Source organism: Schistocerca gregaria, chromosome 2, assembly GCF_023897955.1.
Source record: "Schistocerca gregaria isolate iqSchGreg1 chromosome 2, iqSchGreg1.2, whole genome shotgun sequence".
Lineage (NCBI taxonomy): Eukaryota > Metazoa > Arthropoda > Insecta > Orthoptera > Acrididae > Schistocerca > Schistocerca gregaria.
The window spans coordinates 202,970,578-202,995,941 of record NC_064921.1 but is presented as its reverse complement, the minus strand read 5'-3'; the positions used below and the strand labels follow the sequence as shown (position 1 = coordinate 202,995,941).

The window sequence follows — 25,364 nt, the reverse complement described above, 5'->3', positions numbered from 1 at the left end:
TACAAAATGGAAATATCACATACTCTACTGGCTATTAAAATTGCTTCACCATGAAGACAACGTGCTACAGACGCGGAATGTAGCCGACAGGAAGAAGATGCTGTCATATGCAAATGATTAGCTTTTCAGAGCATTCACACAAGGTTGGCGCCGGTGGCAACACCTACAACGTGCTGACATGAAGAAAGTTTCCAACCGATTTCTCATACACAAACAGCAGTTGACCGGCGTTGCCTGGTGAAACGCTGTTCTGATGCATCGTGAAAGGACGAGAAATGCGCACCATGACGTTTCCGACTTTGATCGAGGTCGAATTGTAGTCTATCGCGATTGCGGTTTACCGTATCGCGACATTGCTGCTCGCGTTGGGCGAGATCCAGTGACTGTTACCAGAATATGGAATAGGTGGGTTCAGAAGGGTAATATGGAACGCCGTGCTGGATCCCAAGGGCCTCGTATTACTAGCAGTCGAGATGACAGGCATCTTATCCGCATGGCTGTAACGGATCGTACAGCCACGTCTCGATCCCTGAGTCAACAGATGGGGGCGTTTGTAAGACAACAACCATCTGCACGAACAGTTCGACGACGTTTGCAGTAGAATGGACTATCAGCTCGGAGACCATGGCTGCGGTTACCCTTGACACTGCATCACAGACAGGGGCGCCTGCGATGGTGTACTCAACGACGAACCTGGTTGCACGAATAGCAAAACGTCATTTTTTCGGATGAATCCAGTTTCTGTTTACAACATCATGATGGCCGCATCCGTGTTTGGCGACATCGCGGTGAACGCACATTGGAATCGTGTATTCGTCATCGCCATACTGGCGTATCTCCCGGTGTGATGGTATGAGGTGCCATTGGTTACACGTCTGGGTCACCTCTTGGTCGCATTGACGGCACTTTGAACAGTGGACGCTACATTTCCGATGTGTTACGACCCGTGGCTCTACCCTTCATTCGATCTCTGCAAAACTCTACATTTCAGCATGATAATGCGCTACCGCATGTTGCAAGGCCTTTCTGGACAGAGAAAATGTTCGACTGCTGCCCTGGCCAGCACCTCTCACCAATTGAAAACGTCTGGTAAATGGTGGCCGAGCAACTGGCTCATCACAATACACCAGTCACTACTCTTGATGAACTGTGGTATCGTGTTGAAGCTGCATTCAGCTGTACCTGTACACACCATCCAAGCTCTGTTTGACTCAATGCCCAGGCGTATCAAGGCCGTTATTACGGTCAGAGATGGTTGTTCTGGGTACTGATTTCTCGGGATCTATGCACCCAAATTGCTTGAAAATGTCATCACATGTCAGTTCTAGTGTAATATATTTGTCCAATGAATACCTGTTTATCATCTGCATTTCTTCTTGGTGTAGCAATTTTAATGGCCCGTAGTGTAGGTTCAGTCGTTCATTAAGGAGGTGGTAGACTTCAGTTTATTGGTAGAATACTGGGTAAGTGTAATCAAGCTCAAAGGAAACTGTTTACAATTCACTCTTGCAGCCCATTCCAGAATATTGTTCAAGTCTGTGGGACGCGTAACAAATATGACCAAAAGGGGACACTGAACATATACAAAAAAGGCCAGCATGAATGGTCACAGGTTTGTTTGACCCACAGGAGAGTATTACAGACATGCTAATGAAACTGAGTTGGCAGACCCGTCAAGATAGACGTAAACTACTACCAAACTTGCAAGAACTGGCTTTAAATGATGACTCTAGGTACTGTCACCTCTGCTACAGACGGCCCCTGCCAAGTAGACTACACTCAAGCCACCCCTGTGTACCATATAACATACACAAGCACTTGCTGGCGTAACCAAGAGGAAAACAATTCTTCAAAACAAACAGAACTTGCTAGAGACTAATGCGAACCTTTTTCTGCAGAGTTCGCCGCACAGATACAGGGATAGTTGGAGTACTCCGCCGGCTTTATAAGGCCAGCGCAGGAGCAGTACAGCTAGTTCCTCGCAGAGCAAGGACCAGCTCCGACGTACCTCACCGACACTCTTGGTAAATAGTCAGAAGTGTAGTTCAGTTTCAATAAACGACTTTATACTGAGTGTTCTACAATACTCGGTATTCTTCAGGTACATACTACAACCCCTATGTATCGACGACATAGGGATCGTGAGGACAACTTCGCAGTAATTACAGCATGTACAGCACTCAACCAGTCTCCATACGCTCCATACGTGAATGGAACGGGAAGAAACCCTAATAACGGGTACAGTGGGGCGTATCCTCTTCCATGCACTTGCAGTGGTTTGCACAATAAGACTGTGGATGTAGATGTGTACGTAAATGTATCGCAAAAATGACGGCAACTACTGCACTATTGCTAGTCAGAAGTGAACTCTACTAACAACTGTGAAGAACTGAGGCTGAGAGAGGATCTCTCAGTACTTTTGTTTCCTCGAACACAACGCAGCAGTATGATTCGACCGATGGGTAAAGGTTGCTGTAGCCTACTTTACCAGAGGTGGCAATGCAGACAGTTGCTACGGCTTTTGGCAGAGGGGACATTTCGGCACCCAACACGCAAGGTGGTCGACCTGTGGCGCTGCCAGTTCTCTGCAGCTTCTACCGATTTTCACCTTTTTTGTATTTTAATGATTGGTGATAATGAAAACTGCTCCACCTCCATCATTCAATGGTCCTCTTCCTAGACAAGGTTTTCAGTGGTCTCAGCTGGCCGGGGAAAACTGATTTTAATGCAATGAGGTGGCAAAAGACATGGGACAGGGATATGCACATATACAGAAGGTGGTAGTAAAGCATACACAAGGTATAAAAGGGTAGGGTATGGGTGGAGATGTCATTTGCACTCAAGTGATTCTGTGAAGAGGTTTCAGACGTGATTATGGCCGCACGTCGGGAATTAACAGACTTTGAAAGCGAATTGGTAATTGGAGTTAGGCGAATTGGACATTCCACTTCGAAAATCGTTAGAGTATTCAATATTCAATATTCCGTGACCCACAGTGTCAAGAGTGTGCCGAGAATACAAAATTTCAGGCGTTACCTCTCACCACAGACACCGCAGTGGCCGATCGCCTTCATTTAACGACCGACAGAAGCGGCGTTTTCGTAGATTTGTCAGTGCTAACAGACAAGCGCCCCCCCCCCCCCCCCCCCCATGGACCTTGCCGTTGGTGGGGAGGCTTGCGTGCCTCAGCGATACAGATGGCTGTACCGTAGGTGCAACCACAACGGAGGGGTAACTGTTGACAGGAGAGACAAACGTGTGGTTCCTGAAGAGGGGCAGCAGCCTTTTCAGTAGTTGCAGGGGCAACAGTCTGGATGATTGACTGATCTGGCCTTGCAACATTAACCAAAACGGCCTTGCTGTGCTGGTACTGCGAACGACTGAATGAAAGGGGAAACTACAGCCGTAATTTTTCCCGAGGACATGCAGCTTTACTGTATGATTAAATGATGATGACGTCCTCTTGGGTAAAATATTCCGGAGGTAAAATAGTCCCCCATTCGGATCTCCGGGCGGGGACTACTCAGGAGGACGTCGTTATCAGGAGAAAGAAAACTGGCGTTCTACAGATCGGAGCGTGGAATGTCAGATCCATTAATTGGGCAGGTAGGTTAGAAAATTTAAAAAGGGAAATGGATAGGTTAAAGTTAGATATAGTGGGAGTTAGTGAAGTTCGGTGGCAGGAGGAACAAGACTTTTGGTCAGGTGAATACAGGGTTATAAATACAAAATCAAATAGGGGTAATGCAGGAGTAGGTTTAATAATGAATAGGAAAATAGGAGTACGCGTAAGCTACTACAAACAGCATAGTGAACGCATTATTGTGGCCAAGGTAGACACAAAGCCCATGCCTACTACAGTAATACAAGTTTATATGCCAACTAGCTCTGCAGATGATGAAGAAATTGATGCAATGTATGATGAGATAAAAGAAATTATTCAGGTAGTGAAGGGAGACTGCAATTTAATAGTCATGGGTGACTGGAATTCGTCAGTAGGAAAAGGGAGAGAAGGAAACATAGTAGGTGATTATGGATTGGGGCTAAGAAATGAAAGAGGAAGCCGTCTGGTAGAATTTTGCACAGAGCATACCTCAATCATAGCTAACACTTGGTTCAAGAATCATAAAAGAAGATTGTATACATGGAAGAATCTTGGTGATACTAAAACGTATCAGATAGATTATATAATGGTAAGACAGAGATTTAGGAATCAGGTTTTAAATTGTAGGACATTTCCAGGGGCAGATGTGGACTCTGACCACAACCTATTGGTTATGACCTGTAGGTTAAAACTGAAGAAACTGCAAAAAGGTGGGAATTTAAGGACATGGGATCTGGATAAGCTGAAAGAACCAGAGGTTGTACAGAGTTTCAAGGAGAGCATAAGGGAACAATTGACAGCAATGGGGGAAAAATACAGTAGAAGAAGAATGGGTAGCTCTGAGGGTTGAAGTAGTGAAGGCAGCAGAGGATGAAGTAGGTAAAAAGACGAGGGCTGCTAGAAATCCTTGGGTAACAGAAGAAATATTGAATTTAATTGATGAAAGGAGAAAATATAAAAATGCAGTAAATGAAGCAGGCAAAAAGGAATACAAACGTCTCAAAAATGAGATCGACAGGAAGTGCAAAATGGTTAAGCAGGGATGGCTAGAGGAGAAATGTAAGGATGTAGAAGCTTATCTCACTAGGGGTAAGATAGATACTGGCTACAGGAAAATTAAAGAGACCTTTGGAGAGAAGAGAACCACGTGTATGAATATCAAGAGCTCAGATGGGAACACAGTTCTAAGCAAAGAACGGAAGGCAGAAAGGTGGAAGGAGTATATAGAAGGTTTATACAAGGGCGATGTACTTGAGGACAAAATTATGGAAATGGAAGAGGATGTAGATGAAGACGAAATGGGAGGTAAGATACTGCGTGAAGATTTTGACAGAAGACTGAAAGATCTGAGTCGAAAAAAGGCCCCCGGTGTAGACAACATTCCATTAGAACTACTGACGGCCTTGGGAGAGCCAGTCATGACAAAACTCTACCAGCTGGTGAGCAAGATGTATGAGACAGGTGAAACACCCTCAGACTTCAAGAAGAATATAATAATTCCAATACCAAAGGAAGCAGGTGCTGACAGATGTGAAAATTACCGAACTATCAGTTTAATAAGTCACAGATGCAAAATACTAACGCGAATTCTTTACAGACGAATGGAAAAACTGGTAGATGCGGACCTCGGGGAGGATCAGTTTGGATTCCGTAGAAATGTTGGAACACGTGAGGCAATACTGACCTTACGACTTATCTTAGAAGAAAGATTAAGAAAAGGCAAACCTACGTTTCTAGCATTTGTAGACTTAGAGAACGCTTTTGACAATGTTGACTGGAATACTCTCTTTCCAATTCTAAAGTTGGCAGGGATAAAATACAGGGAGCGAAAGGCTATTTACAATTTGTACAGAAACCAGATGGCAGTTATAAGAGTCGAGGAACACGAAAGGGAAGCAGTGGTTGGGAAGGGAGTGAGACAGGGTTGTAGTCTCTCCCCGATGTTATTCAGTCTGTATATTGAGCAAGCAGTAAAGGAAACAAAAGAAAAATTTGGAGTAGGTATTAAAATTCATGGAGAAGAAGTAAAAACTTTGAGGTTCGCCGATGACATTGTAATTGTGTCAGAAACAGCAAAGGACTTGCAAGAGCAGTTGAACGGAATGGACAGTGTCTTGAAAAGAGGATATAAGATGAACATCAACAAAAGCAAAACGAGGATAATGGAATGTAGTCAAATTAAATCGGGTGATGCTGAGGGAATTGGATTAGGAAATGGGACACTTAAAGTAGTAAAGGAGTTTTGCTATTTGGGGAGCAAAATAACTGATGATGGTCGAAGTAGAGAGGATATAAAATGTAAACTGGCAATGGCAAGGAAAGCGTTTCTGAAGAAGAGAAATTTGTTAACATCGAATATAGATTTATGTATCAGGAAGTCATTTCTGAATGTATTTGTATGGAGTGTAGCCATGTATGGAAGTGAAACATGAACGATAACTAGTTTGGACAAGAAGAGAATAGAAGCTTTCGAAATGTGGTGCTCCAGAAGAATGCTGAAGATTAGATGGGTAGATTACGTAACTAATGAGGAGGAATTGAATAGGATTGGGGAGAAGAGACGTTTGTGGCACAACTTGACCAGAAGAAGGGATCGGTTGGTAGGACATGTTCTGAGGCATCAAGAGTTTACAAATTTAGCATTGGAGGGCAGCGTGGAGGGTAAAAATCGTAGAGGGAGACCAAGAGATGAATACACTAAGCAGATTCAGAAGGATGTAGGTTGCAGTAGGTACTGGGAGATGAAGCGGCTTGCACAGGATAGAGTAGCATGGAGAGCTGCATCAAACCAGTCTCAGGACTGAAGACAGCAACAACAACAACAGACAAGCAACACTGCGGGAAATAACCGCAGGAATCAATGCGGGACGTACGACAAACGTATCCGTTAAGACAGTTCGGTGACATTGCCGTTAGTGGACTATAGTAGTAGACGACCGACGTCAGTGCCTCTGTTCAGTGCACGACATCGCCTGCAGCGCCTCTTCTGGGCTCGTGACCATAGGCAACGGAAAACAGTGTCCTGGGCAGATGAGTTCCGATTTCAGTTGGTAAGAGCTTATGGTGGAGCTAGAGTGTGGCGCAGACCCCACAAGGTCATGGAATCAAATTGTCAACAAGGCAAGCTGGTATTGGCCCCATAATGGTATGGACTGTGTTAACATAGAATGGACTGGGTCGCCTGGTCCAATTGAACCGATCGCTGACTGGAAATGGTTATGTCCGGCTACTTCGAGATCATCTGCAGTCATTCATGGACTTCAAGTTTCCAAAACCATGGAATTGTCAGCACATTGTGGAATATTCGAGAGAATTATTTGGCCACATAGATGGCCTGACATTTATCTCATCGTACGTAACTGATAGGTCGGTTCGCTCACAAGTCCATGTTACGTCGAGTTGCTGTACTATGCCGGGCAAAAGGAGCATCGTCAAGCTATTAGGAGGTATCCCTTGACTTATGTTACCGTAGTGTACGTAAATAAGGAGTTTCAAATCAGTGACTTTTTAATTGATTGATTTATGTATCGATGCCTGCTACTACTGAATTCTAACAGTAATTGTGTAAGCAGTATGAATCAGCGATTGGAAACTCAGTTACAATTTTAGTTAACTCTCTTATTTCCTAATGGACTGAGCTGAGCAGCTGCTGAGACTTCTTCACGGAAATCAAAGGCGCTGTTAGTGTCCAATGGCCCCACATATCACCACTGATTGCATTTACCTGAACTGATGAGTACTACAATAATAATATACATGAATAAGAAACCATGTCAGTATCAATGAGCTACGTGACATAGTGGACACTGGTCTAAAGGCAAGCTCAAACATCAGAAATGGTAACTGAGAAGGAACGTTGATTACGCCACTTAATTGGCGATAGCAAAAGTGTGGAGGGATATGATGCGAAGTAGTGTGGCAGGGAGAGATGAAAAACACGCAAGTAGTCTAATGGAAGCAAGAGGCTTAGGAGTGCCTGATTATCATTTATGAATCGAATTGCCAGAGTTCTGCCATATTAAAAGGTGGAAAGGTTTTAAACGTCACAGGATGACTGGTAATGGCGAAGAGCGTTATGGCATCCTCAGGAATCCCATTCACCAGCGACACACGGAAGCTAGTGGCTTAATGGAACCTAAACCCTACTCTGTTCTCGGACAGTCCTAGCGCACGAACTTCAAACGAATCAACGGCCACTGTTACGAAAGTCTTTTTGACCGCCAAAGAACTAGGACAGGCACTGGCCAGATCAACTATCACCTTTACCTTGTACAAGAGGCGGGGAACGTTCATAGCATACCAACTGCGCACACCTCGCTAAGAACAGACCAAAGAAGCAGGAGCTAGCTAGTAATCATCGATGCTACAGTGTGAGGTTGATAAGATGTTGGAAAGGATCGTTACACAGTATGATCCATTGCTATCTCAGTGACAGCTATGACAGTGACAATGATTGCATTAATTCATCGTAGAGTTTCGTTAATTATGCTTAATTTAGAGCCGAGTGTGTTACTGTTTTGTATTGATACAAGTCGGAACCACAGGTTGACGGAGTTGGCTCACTGCGTTTTCATTCTAATTGTTTGACGACTCCTAATTCCTAGGTAATATCAGTTAATATTACATCTAGACAGAATTTGGTTTTAGTCCGTCTGTATTTGATGACAATTTGTTTCGTTTTCAGAAACTTCATTCCAGATCAGCCAGTTTGCAAAGGCCAAAACAAGGTGATGGATTCTACAAGTTGCAGCACTCATGTACAAAACTTCGTTACCACCCATAATGTTTCTCCTGCGAATTGCAAACATTCTCTAACTCTTTTATTCCACGTAATTAATTGCCCTCCAATTTTTTACTTTAGTAATGGTTATTTACCGTATATAAGTGGCTCTGAATAGCATGTGAATGAAACTAGTAATGAAACTGGTCAATCCTTCAGTCTGATTTTCTACCGAAGAAAACGATATGCTGCATTAATAAAGAACAAGACCCAATAAAACGGCACATACAGTTAATTTTTTTATATATTTTTTTATACTTTACTGGGGCTCGTTGCCACAGTGGTAAAGTGATTCAAAAGCCTTGGGTTCGACCCCCGGTCGGTCATCGGATTTTTATCTATTGCTTAGCACTCATTTCGCCACTGACAACGTTTATTAATAGAAAAAATGCTGAAGTGCATCGTAGTTCGGAATCCACTTTTAACTGTAGTTCTGCCCATAACTGGCTGGATAAGTCAGTCGGAGGAAAGTAACGGTATACCATTTCCAAACCCTGTGGTGTTCAAACCAACCTATGGGCAGTTGACAGTTTTGCTACTTATAACTTGAATATTATTTTAATCACATTCGGAAATGTATTAATAGAAAAACGCGGGTAAAACTCGCTTCCCTCAAGTGATGATGTTTCCAAATCGCTATGCATATTTAGTGTTTATTTGTGTAACTAGTGACATCTTCAATAATATTTATTATTGGTGTTTATTGAAATGTGTGGAAACGGTGAATTAAGATGAGCTGTATGGCAAAACCTTTGCTGTTAAAATGTTAACATCGTAGCTACTAGAATAACTTTTTTGTAGTGTCTTTGATCTATGTTTTGGCGCGAGATTTCTTATTATGTTCGACATGTTCATTTCGAGCGCGGTGTCCTGCATCCCGTGTCATTTGAATGTGATTAGCAGAGAAAATTGTTAACGAAACATGGAAATTTGTAGTCAACGTCCGTAACATTTCATTTACTGACGTGGATACTTCGAAAAAAATTTGCAAGCAAGAATATCATCGCTTCACGCAAAACTGTGCCAAAAAACGAGAACACGTAGTAACGGACAACGAACAGAAGATTAGTAAAAACAAAATGTAAATTCATGAAAATTGAAACTTCAGTTCTTTATTTCTTCTCAAGGTATCCTGATAAATCAACGAAAATCCGATCGCAGTAATAGTTAGTGTGGTTGATTAACATTAATTTTTAAATTCTATTACTGCAATACATTGTAAATAAGAGAGGGGCTAGGAGCTATGCAGCATTTAAAAAGATCCTAGGTGTGTGATGGTCACCTTGCTGAAGACTGTCTGTAGTAGCGGCCGCAACGTCGATAGTTTTATCACATCATGACAGGATCAGACACCCAGCAGAATTTTACTGGAAAGTCCTCCAGGCGTTAAAGGCCACGCTCCCACAATATCTGATTAAAAGTGTCAGGACATCGGTATGCAATGAGTATCTGGCCACCTGATATCACGAGAGGCGGACTCCCTAACATAAAAAGAGGCGGGGTGTTCTGTGTTATCAGCAGAAAAGCAATAACAGCATACTGGGTTGATCAGAAGAGCTTAGTGACTTCGAACGTGGACTAGTTATTGGATCTCACCTGAGTAACAAATCCAGCAGGGACATTTAAACTCTTCTAAAGTTAAAGCTACTCGTGTCAATTGTCGGAGATATTATTGTGAAGTGGAAACGCGAAGGAACAACCGCGACTAAGCGAAGACCAGGCAGTCCCCATTACTGACGTATAGGGACCATCGAATATTGGGATAATGGTTGTAAAATATCGCATTAAATCAGCAGTAGGAATCACTCGTGAGTTACAAAGTGTTACCGGCAATCTGGCTAGGGCAATGATAGAGAGTTAAAAGTATGCGGTAGAATGGTTCGGTAGCTTCTCGTAAGTAACGCACTTTTGTAGTCAGTGCTAAGGGACGCTACTGGGCACTGGATACCGAAAACAAGTGATTTGGGCTGATGAATCACCCTATATCGTGTGGCAGTCTGATCGAAGGGTTTTCTGGAGGACGTTGCCTGTCACTAGGTGTAAAGCCAGCTGTGAAATAAGGAGGCGGTGGTGTTACCTATAAGAGTATGTTTTACAGTTAGTGTTTGGTCCCGTTATTGAAGCTTAAGAAAACACTAAATTCGGAAGGATATGAATGCATTTTAGCGTAATGCGTACTGCGTACAGTAGAGGAACAGTCCGGAGACTATAAGTACTTGTATCAGAATGAAAATATAACCTACGGTAAAACAGAATCTATGAAGACATACGACAACATTCGTGAAATGGTTTGACTTGCCCAGAGCCCCGACCTAAGTCCACTGGAGCACCTTTTGGAGAAGCTAGAACATCGACTTCGCTTCAGATCCCAGCGTCCATCATTCTCTGGATTCGGCTCTCGAGGAAGAATTCCTGCAAAGATATTCAGACATCTCACTGAAAGTACGCCAGCAGAGGTCAAGCCATCATGAAGGCGAAGGGTGGGCTGGGCACATTCCATGTTAATGCCCACTAATAGGTTGAAAGGTCTCTGTTGGATTCCTTTCATGTTAATTTCTTAAATCTGTTGTCATTTACGGCATACATTCCACTTCTAAATTTACTGTGGTGTTTCTGACTCCATCTGGGAGGAGACTGAGCAGTGGAACGTGTTACTTTTACACATAATCAAGAACGATCTGTCACACTACTACACTTTTAAACACAGTTTATATGTAATTCATGTCACACAGTCTCATACAGAACCTACATCGGCTTTCTTTTATATACTGTATATGATAAGATACTGTCATCCCCCTTCCCTTCTGTGTGAAAGAATGAATGAGCAAATGTATTTGTACTTGCATGCTTGATGGTAGCAGACAAGCATGTCTGCTAGGGAACAGTAGGACCAACGTCGGAACAGGTAGCTACGCTTTCTAAAAGCAAAGAGGTTTCTATTCTTGGTATGGTCCTATACGTCCCTTGTCATGTTGGTATAGCAATCTGCCTCTCTGGTAACTGCCGTTTGTATCTGTGAAGCACCCTCGGTAGCGGCCCACAGCAGTGAGTCCGCGGCGAGCGTCTGAAGTGGTAAGATCTCCTGCTAAGTGCGTCGCTGCTAAGTGCGTAGGACAATGGATTTCTTAAGTTTAGCCTAACTGAAAATTTAATCACCTTTATTTCAGGTTTAGATCTAAAATGTCTTATGTTATCTTAAATTGCAATGCAGTGTAATTCGAGTGTGAAGCTCAGAATATCTTCCAGTAGTTGCTTTGTCACTACTTTGTGTGTAAAGTGGAAGCACGAGTTGATGATCATCAATCTTAAATGCGAATGTTCGTGAGATTATAACGTCTCCTCTTGACAATATTTTTCAATATACCAACTTTTCATTATGTTCAACTCTCGTGGGGTGTACTTTGTGAGACCAGTACCACGTGCTTATACAACTGTTTGACCCATCAGGTTAATAGTAACACGATAGTAACCAGTTAGAGGTTTTTCTTTTGTAAATTGCGTTTCGATGTAATTTACTTTAATTATAAAAATGATTGTGGAGTTACACGCTTTGTGTAAACCAAGTTGACCAGGTGAAACATATGGTGTAAACATCAAAGTATCCCTCAGCTATTCTTTTCGGGAAGATTTCACAGAGAGTTAATATGAATTTAGTATACCAGTGTGTGGTAACTTCATGACGGACAGGATTGCACTACGAACGTACCTTCTTTGGGTGAAAATTGAATCGGTTGGTTGTGGTTAATTTCCTCTTGCATATGTTTCAACGTTCTTCGTGTGTTATTTTATGAATGCAGTGTTGTATGCAGTCTCCCAATCTTGGCTCCATATTTTATGTGTTCCGTATGATTACAAACTCACATTTTCATAATCCCAAATAAGGCACCAGTCTAGTTATGAATCAAGTTTAATATGCTGAAAGTTTAGCGGTAGAATGGATCAATGTTAAAATAAATGTCCAAATATAAATTGATTTATTTCTTTTTATTTAAATTCTCTTATATATATATCTCACCGGTTGTCGTAAGATGACTATTAAAAGGTTATAATTAATTTTAGTCTGGTTGGGAATTTGGTAAGCTAGGCTGGATACCTGGGGAAACAGTTGATCAGTAATGCAAGGTTAACTCCCCCAGACAGCTCACAGCTTTTAACCCGCTTTTATTGCCTTGAGTATCAGCACCGCTTTCAGAACAACTTAATGCATCAACATTACAAGGTGTCTGGATTGATTTAGAACAGATAGTGTACATAGCGTTGTAGGGTGTAGCGGCGTGAGTACTCACGACAGGTAGTAGATGCTGCCCGCGGTGAGCCCGATGAGCGCCGCTATGGCGGTGATCACCACCACGGACACGCGCAGCACCCACACCATCTCTCGCTCCGAGGCCTGAAACACGAAAAATGAACGTCCGTCGAAGGCCCTCTCTTCTTACTTCTATTGCTGAAGCAAGGAATGAGGAAGGAGGTCAGGTTACAATCTAAAGTGTCTGTCATATCGACACTGTCAGAGGTCGTGCTGAAGATCATTTCTACAAGAAACGAGGAGTTAAGCTGTCAGGAGACTTGCTGTTTAATTTTTCTAGTTACTGTGTTGTTGTTAAAGCTCTTAGGGGGAGAAGGTGTAACGCACGTGACAGGTACTTACCTGAGTCCTCAGGACTAGCTTGTAAATGTTTCTGGAGAACATGGAACTGGAAGCGAGAATGCTGGAATCTGCGGAGGCCATAATGGATGCCGATATTGCCCCAAGACCGAAGAACGCCACCCACTGCAACAAAAAGGCAATACGTCTTTACATTAGAAAGGAAATGCGTACCACTAAAAGATTAAATTTCAAGAGTATTGACAACATATGTTGACTGTCAAGGAAAGTTTAATGCCAGTGAGCGTTCATCGTCACCTTTGAAAGTCGTCTGCTATAAACATTTTTCGTACTAGATACCCATACATGTATCAATAACGACTTGCAAGTCTCAAAGAATAAAGTCTTCCATCCGCAAGAGCAGCTTCACCCTTAGTTAAGAACCACAAACGCATGTTGTCAGCTCACTATTTAAACTCTGAGATCAGTCAGCCAGTAATAGTATTGACTGGGGCGGAGATCGGTTGCCGGCCGCTGTGGCCGCGCGGTTCTAGGCGCTTCAGTCCGGAGCACGATTTTTATCTGCCATTTGGCCGGCACGGTAACTCAGCGTGTTGGGTCAGAGGGTTAGCTGCCCTCTGTAATAAAAGAAAACTGAGTTAATGCATCAACGACGAAGTGAAACGGGTGTCTTGTTACTTCCGTACCGAGCAGATGCAACGAACGAAAACGAACAAAATGACAGAAAAAAAAGCGGCTCTAGGCGCTTCAGTCCGGAACCGCGCTGCTGCGAATCCTGCCTCGATCATGGCTGTGTGTGATGTCGTTAAGTTAGTTAGGTTTAAGTAGTTCTAAGTCTAGTGGACTGATGACTTCAGCTGTTAAGTCCCAAAGCGCTTAGAGCCATTTGAACCATTTTGGAGATCGGTTAGCGAGTCTCCGCATGTCTTGTAGGCCATATTGGTTTCCGGCTGTTGCCGAGAAGACACTCCGCTTTCCTGCTTGCTGGACATGCCGAACTACATGGTCCAATCACATTATCTGAACACCGCTTAAGTTCGACTTCAACGTGCAACAACCACCCATAGAGCTGTCGTAATGCGGAAACGGAGCGATTTACCTGACGTCGAAACGAACATGATCATTGGCTTTCGGGCCAAGAGTGAACGAATTTCCGAAACGTCTAAGTTTGTAAACTGAAAGCGTCGTACCGCCGTGGTTAAAATATACCGTGTGTAGCAAAATGACCCTATCCAAAATAGGCGCCGATCAACTGTGGTCCATCACAGAGGTGAACGACGGCTGTGGAGGTGCGTATAGCGAATGGACGTGCTTCTGTTGAGCAACCGGCCGCCCAGATGAATCAAGGGGCTTCCGACCCTTCAGCGTTAGTTCATATGGGCCTCCGTAACAGGTGTCTTGTTCATGCACCAACGTTCATCGGCGGCGAAGGCTGGAATTTGCACGCCAATACCACAACTGGGCATCCATTAAGTGGCGACAGGTGACCTTTTCAGATGAATCACCTTTTATTCTCCGACGGACAGATGTCAGTTGGCGTGTGCGGCCCTGCAACAACTGTCGGAAGGGTGCAGGCCAGAGAAGGTTGTGTTATCCATCGCACAGGTGACCGTTGGCGTGTACAACTTGAAACGTCTGAAAGCAAATATCCTACAACAGAGATGGTCTGTTGAACGTTTCCGTGGCATTATCTGGATGATCTCGTCTTTCTGGAAAGCACAATGGGCAATCACAAGCATCATCTACCATTGGCGAACATGTCCACCCCTACATGCAGTTTCTTTTTCCTCTGCACGGTGGCAACTACCAGTAGAAGAGCGCAACGTGCCACACAGCTCACAGTGTAAGGGCGTGATTCGTAGAGCACCTGCCTGAATTTGCCCCAGCGCCCTGACCGCCATACTCCCCGAACTTAAACTCAGTCGAGAATCTATGGAACCAACTCGATCGGGCTGATCAAGCCACGAATCCTCAACCGAGAAACCTAGATCAGCTGGTCGCTGCACTGGAATCGGAATGGCTCCATATCCCCCTCGCTAGCTTCCTGCATGTCTCGTAGCAGTCTGCGCTGCTAAAGGTGGTTAATCGGATTCCTGAAAGGTAGCGACATTAATGTGACTGGACAGCGTATTATTAGTATATACGCGTGTCACTGAACAGGCACACTAAGCGTCATCGCCGAGGACTGTGATGAAACGGTTGTTTCTTGTGCTGCCTTTGCATAATTATCCATCAGTTGTTTTCAGATTTATTCCCGCGGGGTACTTTTGAACTGCATTTGATGTGACCAGTGTTAGTTCCTGCGTTAGGTTTGAAGATTCGCTTAGAACAACACGTTTATGAAGTATGCTGGAGCGTGTACTTGAACGTGGCCTGTATTTATTATTACGTACGATCTCAAACTGGAATGTCACGAAAATACGATGTGGTTGTAGGTTGGTGTACAAGGGTAGCAACTGCAAAAGAACTATGGAAAAATCGACGAGTGTAAAGGCAACTACTGAAGGAGACAAAAGCCGCAGTGGTGTACACACTGGAGTCAGGAAAGCACAGGAGTGCATTTGAAGAGAGCCAGGTCCTAGCAACCTGGAGCAGGTACTTCCCTAGACTGTGCATATCTAACGAAGAACTCCAAAGACGATAACAGTCCAATCGGAAAAAAGAAAAGTCCTGAGGCTATTAATACCTGGTTTCCAGCTGTCAAGCAGGAGACCATGAGTCTTCCACCATGAGGCGGTAGATGAAGTCTACGAAACAACTGAAATGGAGAGCCACGCTCGAATTTCAAGATCATGTGACTTTTCGCCCCAGCAAGGTCGTATCTCGGTATAAATTTCACATCACTGAGCAGCGAGGCACTATCTGCAGTGAATCGAAGTCATGTCCCCACTGCAAATCATTCGCAGACAGGAACGAAATGTAGGTTTCAGTAACAAAATTCAAAAAGGCCAGGTAGAGAAAACTTAATAATGAAGCCTGACGGCATTTAAAAACTATTTACGCGAGTAACTTTTCTTATATTTGTCTCTTGCATGATATGGAATAGTAAGTTAAATTAATATTTCTTTCAATTTAAGCTAATGATGCTGGAACGTCAGCGACTATCAATTTTACAAGATAATTTTATTTTTAGTTATAATCGGAACTATCGCATACATTTATTACTGGTTTCCACGTTTGTGTCATCCTCAGATAGACCCGTATTGAGACATTGTCTTCAGTGATCTTCTTCCGCTGAGCATGCAGTTCGGAGGGCTAAAAAAGGCAACGTCTCCAGACGAGTCAAGAAGAACAACAGGCCTGACTGTCTATGCGTGACATAAAAGATCAAAACCAGTGACGACTGTAAGCACTGATTGCGCCCGTAACTGAAAATAAGTTGGGGGGAGGGGGCGACTTAAATTTCCTGTACATTACCTTAGGGATAGAAGACAGTAACCATAAATTTAAAATTTACCGAAAAGATTCCTTCTCTGACACTTTCATCACGGCTTCCTCCCAACATCGTATGATCTAGAAACTTGCAGCATTCCACCACATAATGAATTTGACCCAACACCACCGATAAAATTTTAGGTAAAAAGATGAAGAAACAGGCCAGGTGCCTACTGTCTCCAATGAAAAACACAGGCAAACAGGAAAAGAAATGGTGCAGATTACGTTTTATGGGAAAATCATCAAATAGAATAAGTAACATCTTGAGGGCAAAGGGTTTCTCTGTGTTTTTCTATGTCCCTCAAATAATAGGAGGTTTCCTGTCCAATGCAAAAGACAAATAACCAGCTATCAGAAAAATTGGGATTTATAAAATCACATGCCGGGAGTGTCAGTCTTGCTACATAGGACAGACGGGGAGGTCTATCTGTACCAGGCTTAAGGAACACCACAGAAGCTGGAGTTTGAGGAAGCCTAATTCAGCCTTTGCAGAACATTGCCTGAACAGTAAACACAAATACACAATAGATATATGAGTCGTACAAACAGATGAAAAGGGGGCCAAACTCGACCAATTACAAATTTCAGAAATTTAAATAGAGATGTGTATATCCTCACACCTATTATTAAACGAGCAAACCGAATTCAATTATTCACCTCTTTTAGTTGAGATCACAACCCCAGGATAGAAGCATAACTTGGGACCCCTGTCCATCGTAGTTAAAAATATCTTAGCTGATGCATAACTTTGGTTCGGTCATTGTTGTATAATCGGTGAATGTGTAATAATGGATGTAATTTATCTAAAAAAAATGTCATTGATGTAAGTATACATTAAGCTATGGATCGATACCTAAAAATTTGAGATTATCTTTGCCTTGTCACCAGGTTTCTCTATGTATTATCATCTTTGGGAATCAGTAATGTACCTGAAAATGGGCTTTTAACCCGAAACCTAGGTTATCCAATAACATTAATAATCCATTGTGAAACATGGCTAAAAACAGTGTTTGTTTAGTTAATTGAAAATAAGTTTGTCTTGTTCTCTGCGTCTATATATACATCTAAACTCCACAAAATCCTGTGAAGTCCTGGCCAGAGCACGTTCCATTTTACCACTTATTAGCACTTCATCCACACAATTCCGAAGACTACAAGAGCTGAGAAGTGCGAGAATTGTCGCATAATCAGCTTCACGACTCATGGATCCAAGTTGCTGACAAAAATAATATAAAGAAGAACTGAAAAGAAAATCGAAGATGTGTTAGATGACGATCAGTTTGGCTTCAGGAAAGGTAAAAGCACCAGAGAGGGAGTTCTCATGTTGCGATTGATAATGAAAGCAACACTAAAGAAAAATCAAGACACGTTCACAGGATTTGGCGACCTCCAAAAAGCATTCAAAATTGTCAAATGGTGCAAGATGTTAGAAATTCTGAGAAAAATAGAGGTAAACTATAGTGAAAGACGAGTAATATACACTCCTGGAAATGGAAAAAAGAACACATTGACAACGGTGTGTCAGACCCACCATACTTGCTCCGGACACTGCGAGAGGGCTGTACAAGCAATGATCACACGCACGGCACAGCGGACACACCAGGAACCGCGGAGTTGGCCGTCGAATGGCGCTAGCTGCGCAGCATTTGTGCACCGCCGCCGTCAGTGTCAGCCAGTTTGCCGTGGCATACGGAGCTCCATCGCAGTCTTTAACACTGGTAGCATGCCGCGACAGCGTGGACGTGAACCGTATGTGCAGTTGACGGACTTTGAGCGAGGGCGTATAGTGGGCATGCGGGAGGCCGGGTGGACGTACCGCCGAATTGCTCAACACGTGGGGCGTGAGGTCTCCACAGTACATCGATGTTGTCGCCAGTGGTCGGCGGAAGGTGCACGTGCCCGTCGACATGGGACCGGACCGCAGCGACGCACGGATGCACGCCAAGACCGTAGGATCCTACGCAGTGCCGCAGGGGACCGCACCGCCACTTCCCAGCAAATTAGGGACACTGTTGCTCGTGGGGTATCGGCGTGGACCATTCGCAACCGTCTCCATGAAGCTGGGCTACGGTCCCGCACACCGTTAGGCCGTCTTCCTCTCACGCCCCAACATCGTGCAGTCCGCCTCCAGTGGTGTCGCGACAGGCGTGAATGGAGGGACGATTGGAGACGTGTCGTCTTCAGCGATGAGAGTCGCTTCTGCCTTGGTGCCAATGATGGTAGTATGCGTGTTTGGCGCCGTGCAGGTGAGCGCCACAATCAGGACTGCATGCGACCGAGGCACACAGGGCCAACACCCGGCATCATGGTGTGGGGAGCGATCTCCTACACTGGCCGAACACCTCTGGTGATCGTCGAGGGGACACTGAATAGTGCACGCTACAGCCAAACCGTCATCGAACCCATCGTTCTACCATTCCTAGACCGGCAAGGGAACTTGCTGTTCCAACAGGACAATGCACGTCCGCATGTATCCCGTGCCACCCAACGTGCTCTAGAAGGTGTAAGTCAACTACCCTGGCCAACAAGATCTCCGGATCTGTCCCCCATTGAGCATGTTTGGGACTGGATGATGCGTCGTCTCACGCGGTCTGCATGTCCAGCACGAACGCTGGTCCAACTGAGGCGCCAGGTGGAAATGGCATGGCAAGCCGTTCCACAGGACTACATCCAGCATCTCTACGATCGTCTCCATGGGAGAATAGCAGCCTGCATTGCTGCGAAAGGTGGATATACACTGTACTAGTGCCGACATTGTGCATGCTCTGTTGCCTGTGTCTATGCGCCTGTGGTTCTGTCAGTGTGATCATGTGATGTATCTGACCCCAGGAATGTGTCAATAAAGTTTCCCCTGCCTGGGACGATGAATTCACGGTGTTCTTATTTCAATTTCCAGGAGTGTATAACGTGTACAAGAGCCGAGACGGAATTATAAGAGTGCAACACAAAGAACGAAGTGCTCTGATTAAAAATGTTGTAAGACGGGGCTGTAGTCTTTCGCTCATACAGTTCAGTCTATACATCGAAGAAGCAATGACGGAAACAGAGGAAAGGTTCAAGAGTGGAATTAAATTTCGAGGTGAAAGGATAGCAATGATAAGATACGCTGATGACGTTGCTCTCGTCAGTGACAGTGAAGGAGAATTACATGATCTGCTGATAATATGAACAGTCTAATGAGTACAGAATATGAACTGAGAGTAAATCGAAGAAAGACGAAACTAAAGAGACGTAGCAGAAATGAGAACAGCGAGAAACTTTAAATCAGGATCGGTGATGACGAAGTAGATGAACTTAACAAATTCTGAACCTAGGCAGCAAAATAACCCATGACGGATGCAACAAGGAGGCCATAATAAGCAGACTAGCACTGGCAAAAAGGGCATTCCTAGCTAAAAGGAGCTTCTTTGTATCAAAGGTAAGCCTTAACTTGGGGAAGAAATTTCTGAGAATGGACATTTGGAGCACATGGAAAGAAGAACTGTGGGAAAATCGGAACAGAAAGGAATGAAAGCATTTGAGACGTGGTGCTACAGACAGATATTGAAAATTACGTGGGCTGATAAGTTATGGATTGAGGAGGTTTTTACAGTATCGGAGAGGAAAGGAGTATGCGAAAACACTGACAAGAAGAAGGGACAAGATGATAGGACATCTGTTAAGACAACAGGAAATAATTATCTGGTACTAGAAGGAGCTGTAGAGGGTAAAAACTGTTGAGGAAGACAGAGATTGAAATACAGGGCTATTACAAATGATTGAAGCGATTTCATAAATTCACTGTAGCTCCATTCATTGACATATGGTCACGACACACTACAGATACGTAGAAAAATTCATAAAGTTTTCTTCGGCTGAAGCCGCACTTCAGGTTTCTGCCGCCAGAGCGCTCGAGAGCGCAGTGAGAGAAAATGACGACAGGAGCCGAGAAAGCGTAAGTCGTGCTTGAAATGCACTCACGTCAGTCACTCATAACAGTGCACTTCAGGACGAAGTTCAACAAAGATCCACCAACTGTTAACTCCATTCGGCGATGGTATGCGCAGTTTAAAGCTTCTGGATGCCTCTGTAAGGGGAAATCAACGGGTCGGCCTGCAGGGAGCGAAGAAGCGGTTGAACGCGTCCATCATCAGACGTTTGACATTTAAGATTTCCAGTATCTTTGTGACGCTCTCCCGTGGATCAAATAAACCTGTGACCATACGTGCTGCTCCCTTTTTATACGTTCCTTAGAGACAGTCGTGTGTTTAGCAATAACAGCGTAACAATATGGCATAATTAACGAAATTAAAGATAAACTGATTACAGAATTCTCCGATTTGTCTTCCTGGACATTAAAAAGTTGTGAGCTAAGGTTCCGGTAGATGACAAGAACGAGAGTATTAAACACAACCTACCTAAGTGTAAGAAGATATCTAGGCAAGAAACAACTGTTTTTATAGAGTTGCTGCGTCTTGTCACTGATTTTAACTGATTCTAGCTAAATGGAACTTATTACATCCATAAAAATTGGTTGGCTATAGGATCGATCATTTCGGACACAGTGACGCGTAATTTTATTAGAAGAGAACGTTTTAAGGTTTGACGATCCTTTTAATGGAAGAGGTGGTACATTATAAACACTATGCTGACAACATGTTGTAGTTCGTAAAATGAACTGACAGTGACATTGGTACAATAGATAGTAAATGTAGTGCGTTCTTCGATAAAATTGACTTCACTGTAGCTCGAAAGTAATAAACGTATTCACTTTTCGACGTAAAGGTACGAGGCAAGACGAATTACATGCCTTGACGATCTTTAGAAAGTGAACAGCAACAGATGTTGTAATTCCTAACCAGTTATGCCACCTGTGAATATATAAAGAAGCTGCGTTTAGAAGTTCATTGCACAGAGTCATTAGATGCCAGTGAGTGCCGAAGAGAGACTGAATGAGTTAAATATGATTAACGACATAGCAACAGACAACGGATGAGACATTGGAAACAAAAGAGGAATTACCTTACTATAAAAAGATCGTTACCATGTCGTATTTTGGGAAAATCGCAGAGAAATTGGCGATTTATATGAATCATATAATGTCAAGTTAACATTCCAAGCGAAAAACTTAGTCACATATACCTTAAAGCATCAGTCCGAAAACAGAAAAAGTGACCTAGAACAAATAGTAGTATGCAAAAAATTGGCCGATGTGAGCAAGACGAGGACTCTGAAGGTTCCGTATTTTTCCCTTTATTTTTATTGTGAAAACCTGCCTCTTGCCAGATTTCGTGATTAAAGGTTAACAGGAAGTACCCTACATGTTTTAATGAATGACGTTGCGAGCATCAAAATATGTGATATAATCACCGTATCCATTGTATTGACTTATAAGCCTACATTTATTACACTGCAAAGGAGCTGTAAACTGTAATATGTGACATGAATTTCAATTTGATACATCTCCCCGTTTCTGAGAAAAAGGGTTCCTAACTGATGGACGGACTAACACACAGTCAGACTGCTATTGAAAAAAAAATTGTGTGAAATAACTACAAATTCACAATTCTCGCATTTTTTACTTTACTTTTGTCGTAAAACCTTGTTTCTTGCCAGATTTCATGATTCTAAGTCAACGCGATGTATGATACAGGTTTTGATGAACGAGTTTGAGAGTGTCAAAATACCTGAGATAAATGGCCGTATCCTTTGATTTCATCGACTTTGAAGCTTTCATTTTTTACTCAGCCAATAGATCGTACACCTTAGTATGAGACACAAATTTCAACTCTATACATCTAAACTTACCTGATAAAGAGGGTTTTTAACAATCGGACAGACAGACAGATCTTGTCGAAAATCTTCTTCCTGTCTGTCCTATACAGGGTGAGTTACTAACTGTTACCACTAAGAATAACTACGAAAGTATGACAGTAGCTAAAAATTTTATGGGACACATGTAATACCACTCAAAAGTAATACCACTCAGTCCATGATAAGAAGATTGCAGCACTGCATTGATACCAATGATCACGAACACCTTCTGTAAATGGACGTTTATGCCACCTTTTTTACCTTCGTTGACCATCAAAGACCTTACTGTTACACATCATTGGATTCATCTCAATAACCCCTAGCAGAAAATAAGTACCAAACTATAGCATCCCATTAAAAAAAAAAAGGAAGTTGGCCTTCATATCTCTAACGCGACCCCACGTAGCAACAAAAAACCAACGTCATATTACGGCGCCCGTTGTCCCATGCAACATTTGTCCCACAAACTTTTCAGCTCCTATAATATTTTCGGAGTTATTCTTGATGGCAACAGTTAGTGACTCACCCTGCATAGCAGAGACAGAAAGAAGATTTTCGACAAGGTATAGAGAACACATGGACGCTTTAAGACTGGGAAATCTGTGATAACGAAACATATACACGAGACAGGCTACCTGGTACACGATACTGAAGAGAATTTAGAAGTGGTGCACGTAGCGAAGAAAGGAACTTGAACTAGAAATATCAGTTCAAAGAGATAGACTTGATAATGTGCTTAATGTATTCTCGGGAGAGAGTGGTAATGGATTCATACATCGTTTTTCAATTTAGCAATAATACGAGACATTGTTGTTTCCTCACGTCGCCTATGACATCTCTGGAATACAGAGGAACGGTTAGTGGCCCAGTGCAGTAAGCTGGAGAAGTGTACTTGTTTACAGAACAAGCCAGTGTACCGGAAGGCAGGACGTGTGAAGAGTAGCAGATGCGATCGATGCTTCCACTACAGAAAAGAAGCTCTTTGGCAAACCGACGGTGGTATGAAAAGGCAAAACAGAGAATGAGGTGTTCCCAGTTTTAAAGTAAGACGAAAACTTAATATCCGAATACTTTTATTTTATTTTAGGTTTTTTCTTAACTAGTTTTCGCTTTTTTTTAAGAGTGTGCATTTGTGTGAAAGTTAGAACGCAGACAGCCAGATGGTGGGAGCCTGACTCCCGAAATGCGTAATTGTTCTTTCGTGTGCTGTATGGTAAATAATGATAATGATTATCTTCACAACCTCTTCGTGCAGTACTTAATAAGGATAGTACAACAATATTTCATAAGCGAAAATATATCAGTACATCAACTCACATTACAAAATTATAAGTTTTTGAAGAAGATTAAACAACAAAGTACAAGCTACATATGTCATTACCCTAGCCTGCTGCTTTTTCTCTTTCTATCGCATCACGTCTATCTTAGAAATATTGGTTATTAAAGTGTTGCAGTACGTTTTGGAGGATCCCTGTAAGTAGTAGGATAACCTGCGTGTGGTCCGACCCTCCATTATCGCCAAATTTATTCAAGTGGCGGCGATGACGTCATCCAAGATGGCTTCATGTACACTTGGCAACAGTGAATAATGTCGTCTAAGATGGCGGCTTTTGGCGGGAAATTAGGTCAATTGGGCTATGTCTACTAACCTTGCCCCCATAAAACATTGGAGAGAATTTAGAAATTTGGCAGGAAAATAGGTCAATTGGGCTACGTCCAGTAACATAATCCTCCAGAAGAAATTGGCGCCAAATTGAAATTCCAACAAGATAATGCATGCAAAACTGTACTTGTCATTATTATTATTCATTATTATTGATTATCATTTATTAACTTTCATTTTCATTCATTATTATCATTTATTATTTATTATTGTTATTATTATTATTATTATTTTTTATATTGGCCTACCTCCACTAGAAAATAGGCGCCAAAATCAAAAGCCAGCACGATAATGGCTGCAAAACCATACCTCTCTTTGTTATTATTATTATTAATTATCATTCATCATTTATTATTATTTATTATAATTATTGGCCAACCTCCAATAGAAAATTGCGCCAAAATCAAATTCCAACATGATAATGGCTCAGAAACTGTACTTCTATTTTTATTATTTATTGTCATTCATTATTATTATTTTTTCAAGATGTCCAATTTTCTCGGCCAGCATGCCATTTGCGTTACCTCCATAACAATAATCTATCACAACTTCAAATCTCAACACCATAATCGATCACACGTACAAATTTTTGCTGTCACTTATCTTTTTCCACTGGTAACCTATTAAAATCGCGTCAAATAATAAAGTGCACTGATATTAACCTAAGTCACATCCCTTGATTTTGCAGGGGGAAAGGACTGAAGTCTTTATTTCAAACAGTACGGTCATCACTTGTTCTCCAGCACAATCAGTACACATCTTCGAGTTCGCAGCAACGTCAAATGCAGTCGCCATGACATCCGGGCCCCATCTGAATTAGTTCAAATCATCGCCACACCCTGCCCCCCGCCTGCCAGCACACGGGCTGTTGTCTACGACAGTGATGTGAGGCCACGCGCTGGGCCTGGCCCGCGCTAGACCCCCGGCTACCGGCATTGCAGAGTCCCCAATACCATTCACCTTAAGTAAACCATGTTTCGCTGGACACGCTGGAGCTTCCCGAGGAAGACGTCACAATGGTCGGCCATTCCATGGAGCATGCGGTGGACAAAGAACGCACTCTCGCACTTTTGGCAGCAAAGTTGTTTTTCTGGACAGGTTCGAACAGGTACATATTCACGTCAGACACCCGCCGATCGGTCCGTGTTCCACCACATGTCTCAGACGCAGACAAAAGATCACGTTTCATGACAAAGCTGTTTTTTGGGACCCTGCAATCTCCCTTCACATCATATCCGAGATGTTTGCTACAAGCTCCAAAGTTAAGTTCTATCACATGACCCACTAAAAGCTATTCCTTATTATTATTCATTATCATTTATTATTATTATTATTATTATTCATTATCACTCATTATCATTTATCATCATTCATTATCATTCATTACAAATTTATTATTATTATTATGCCACCAAGAACGCCATGCTACACTATTGCCGCCGAAGTTTGCTCAACAGTTAAATCCGCCATGACTGTACAAGAG

At 42.8% G+C, this 25,364-nt stretch overlaps 1 protein-coding gene across 1 annotated transcript in view; it reads right to left on the bottom strand.

Moving 5' to 3' along the window:
• LOC126336687 (high-affinity choline transporter 1-like) overlaps window positions 1–25,364 on the bottom strand; it is a 347,185-nt gene that overhangs the window by 18,594 nt on the left and 303,227 nt on the right. Inside the window, exons 9-10 of the mRNA XM_050000635.1 lie at window positions 13,033–13,155; window positions 12,671–12,774 (exon numbers count right to left, since the gene is read on the bottom strand). Coding sequence (XP_049856592.1) covers window positions 12,671–12,774; window positions 13,033–13,155 — 227 coding nt within the window. The remainder of the gene's footprint in view (window positions 1–12,670; window positions 12,775–13,032; window positions 13,156–25,364) is intronic.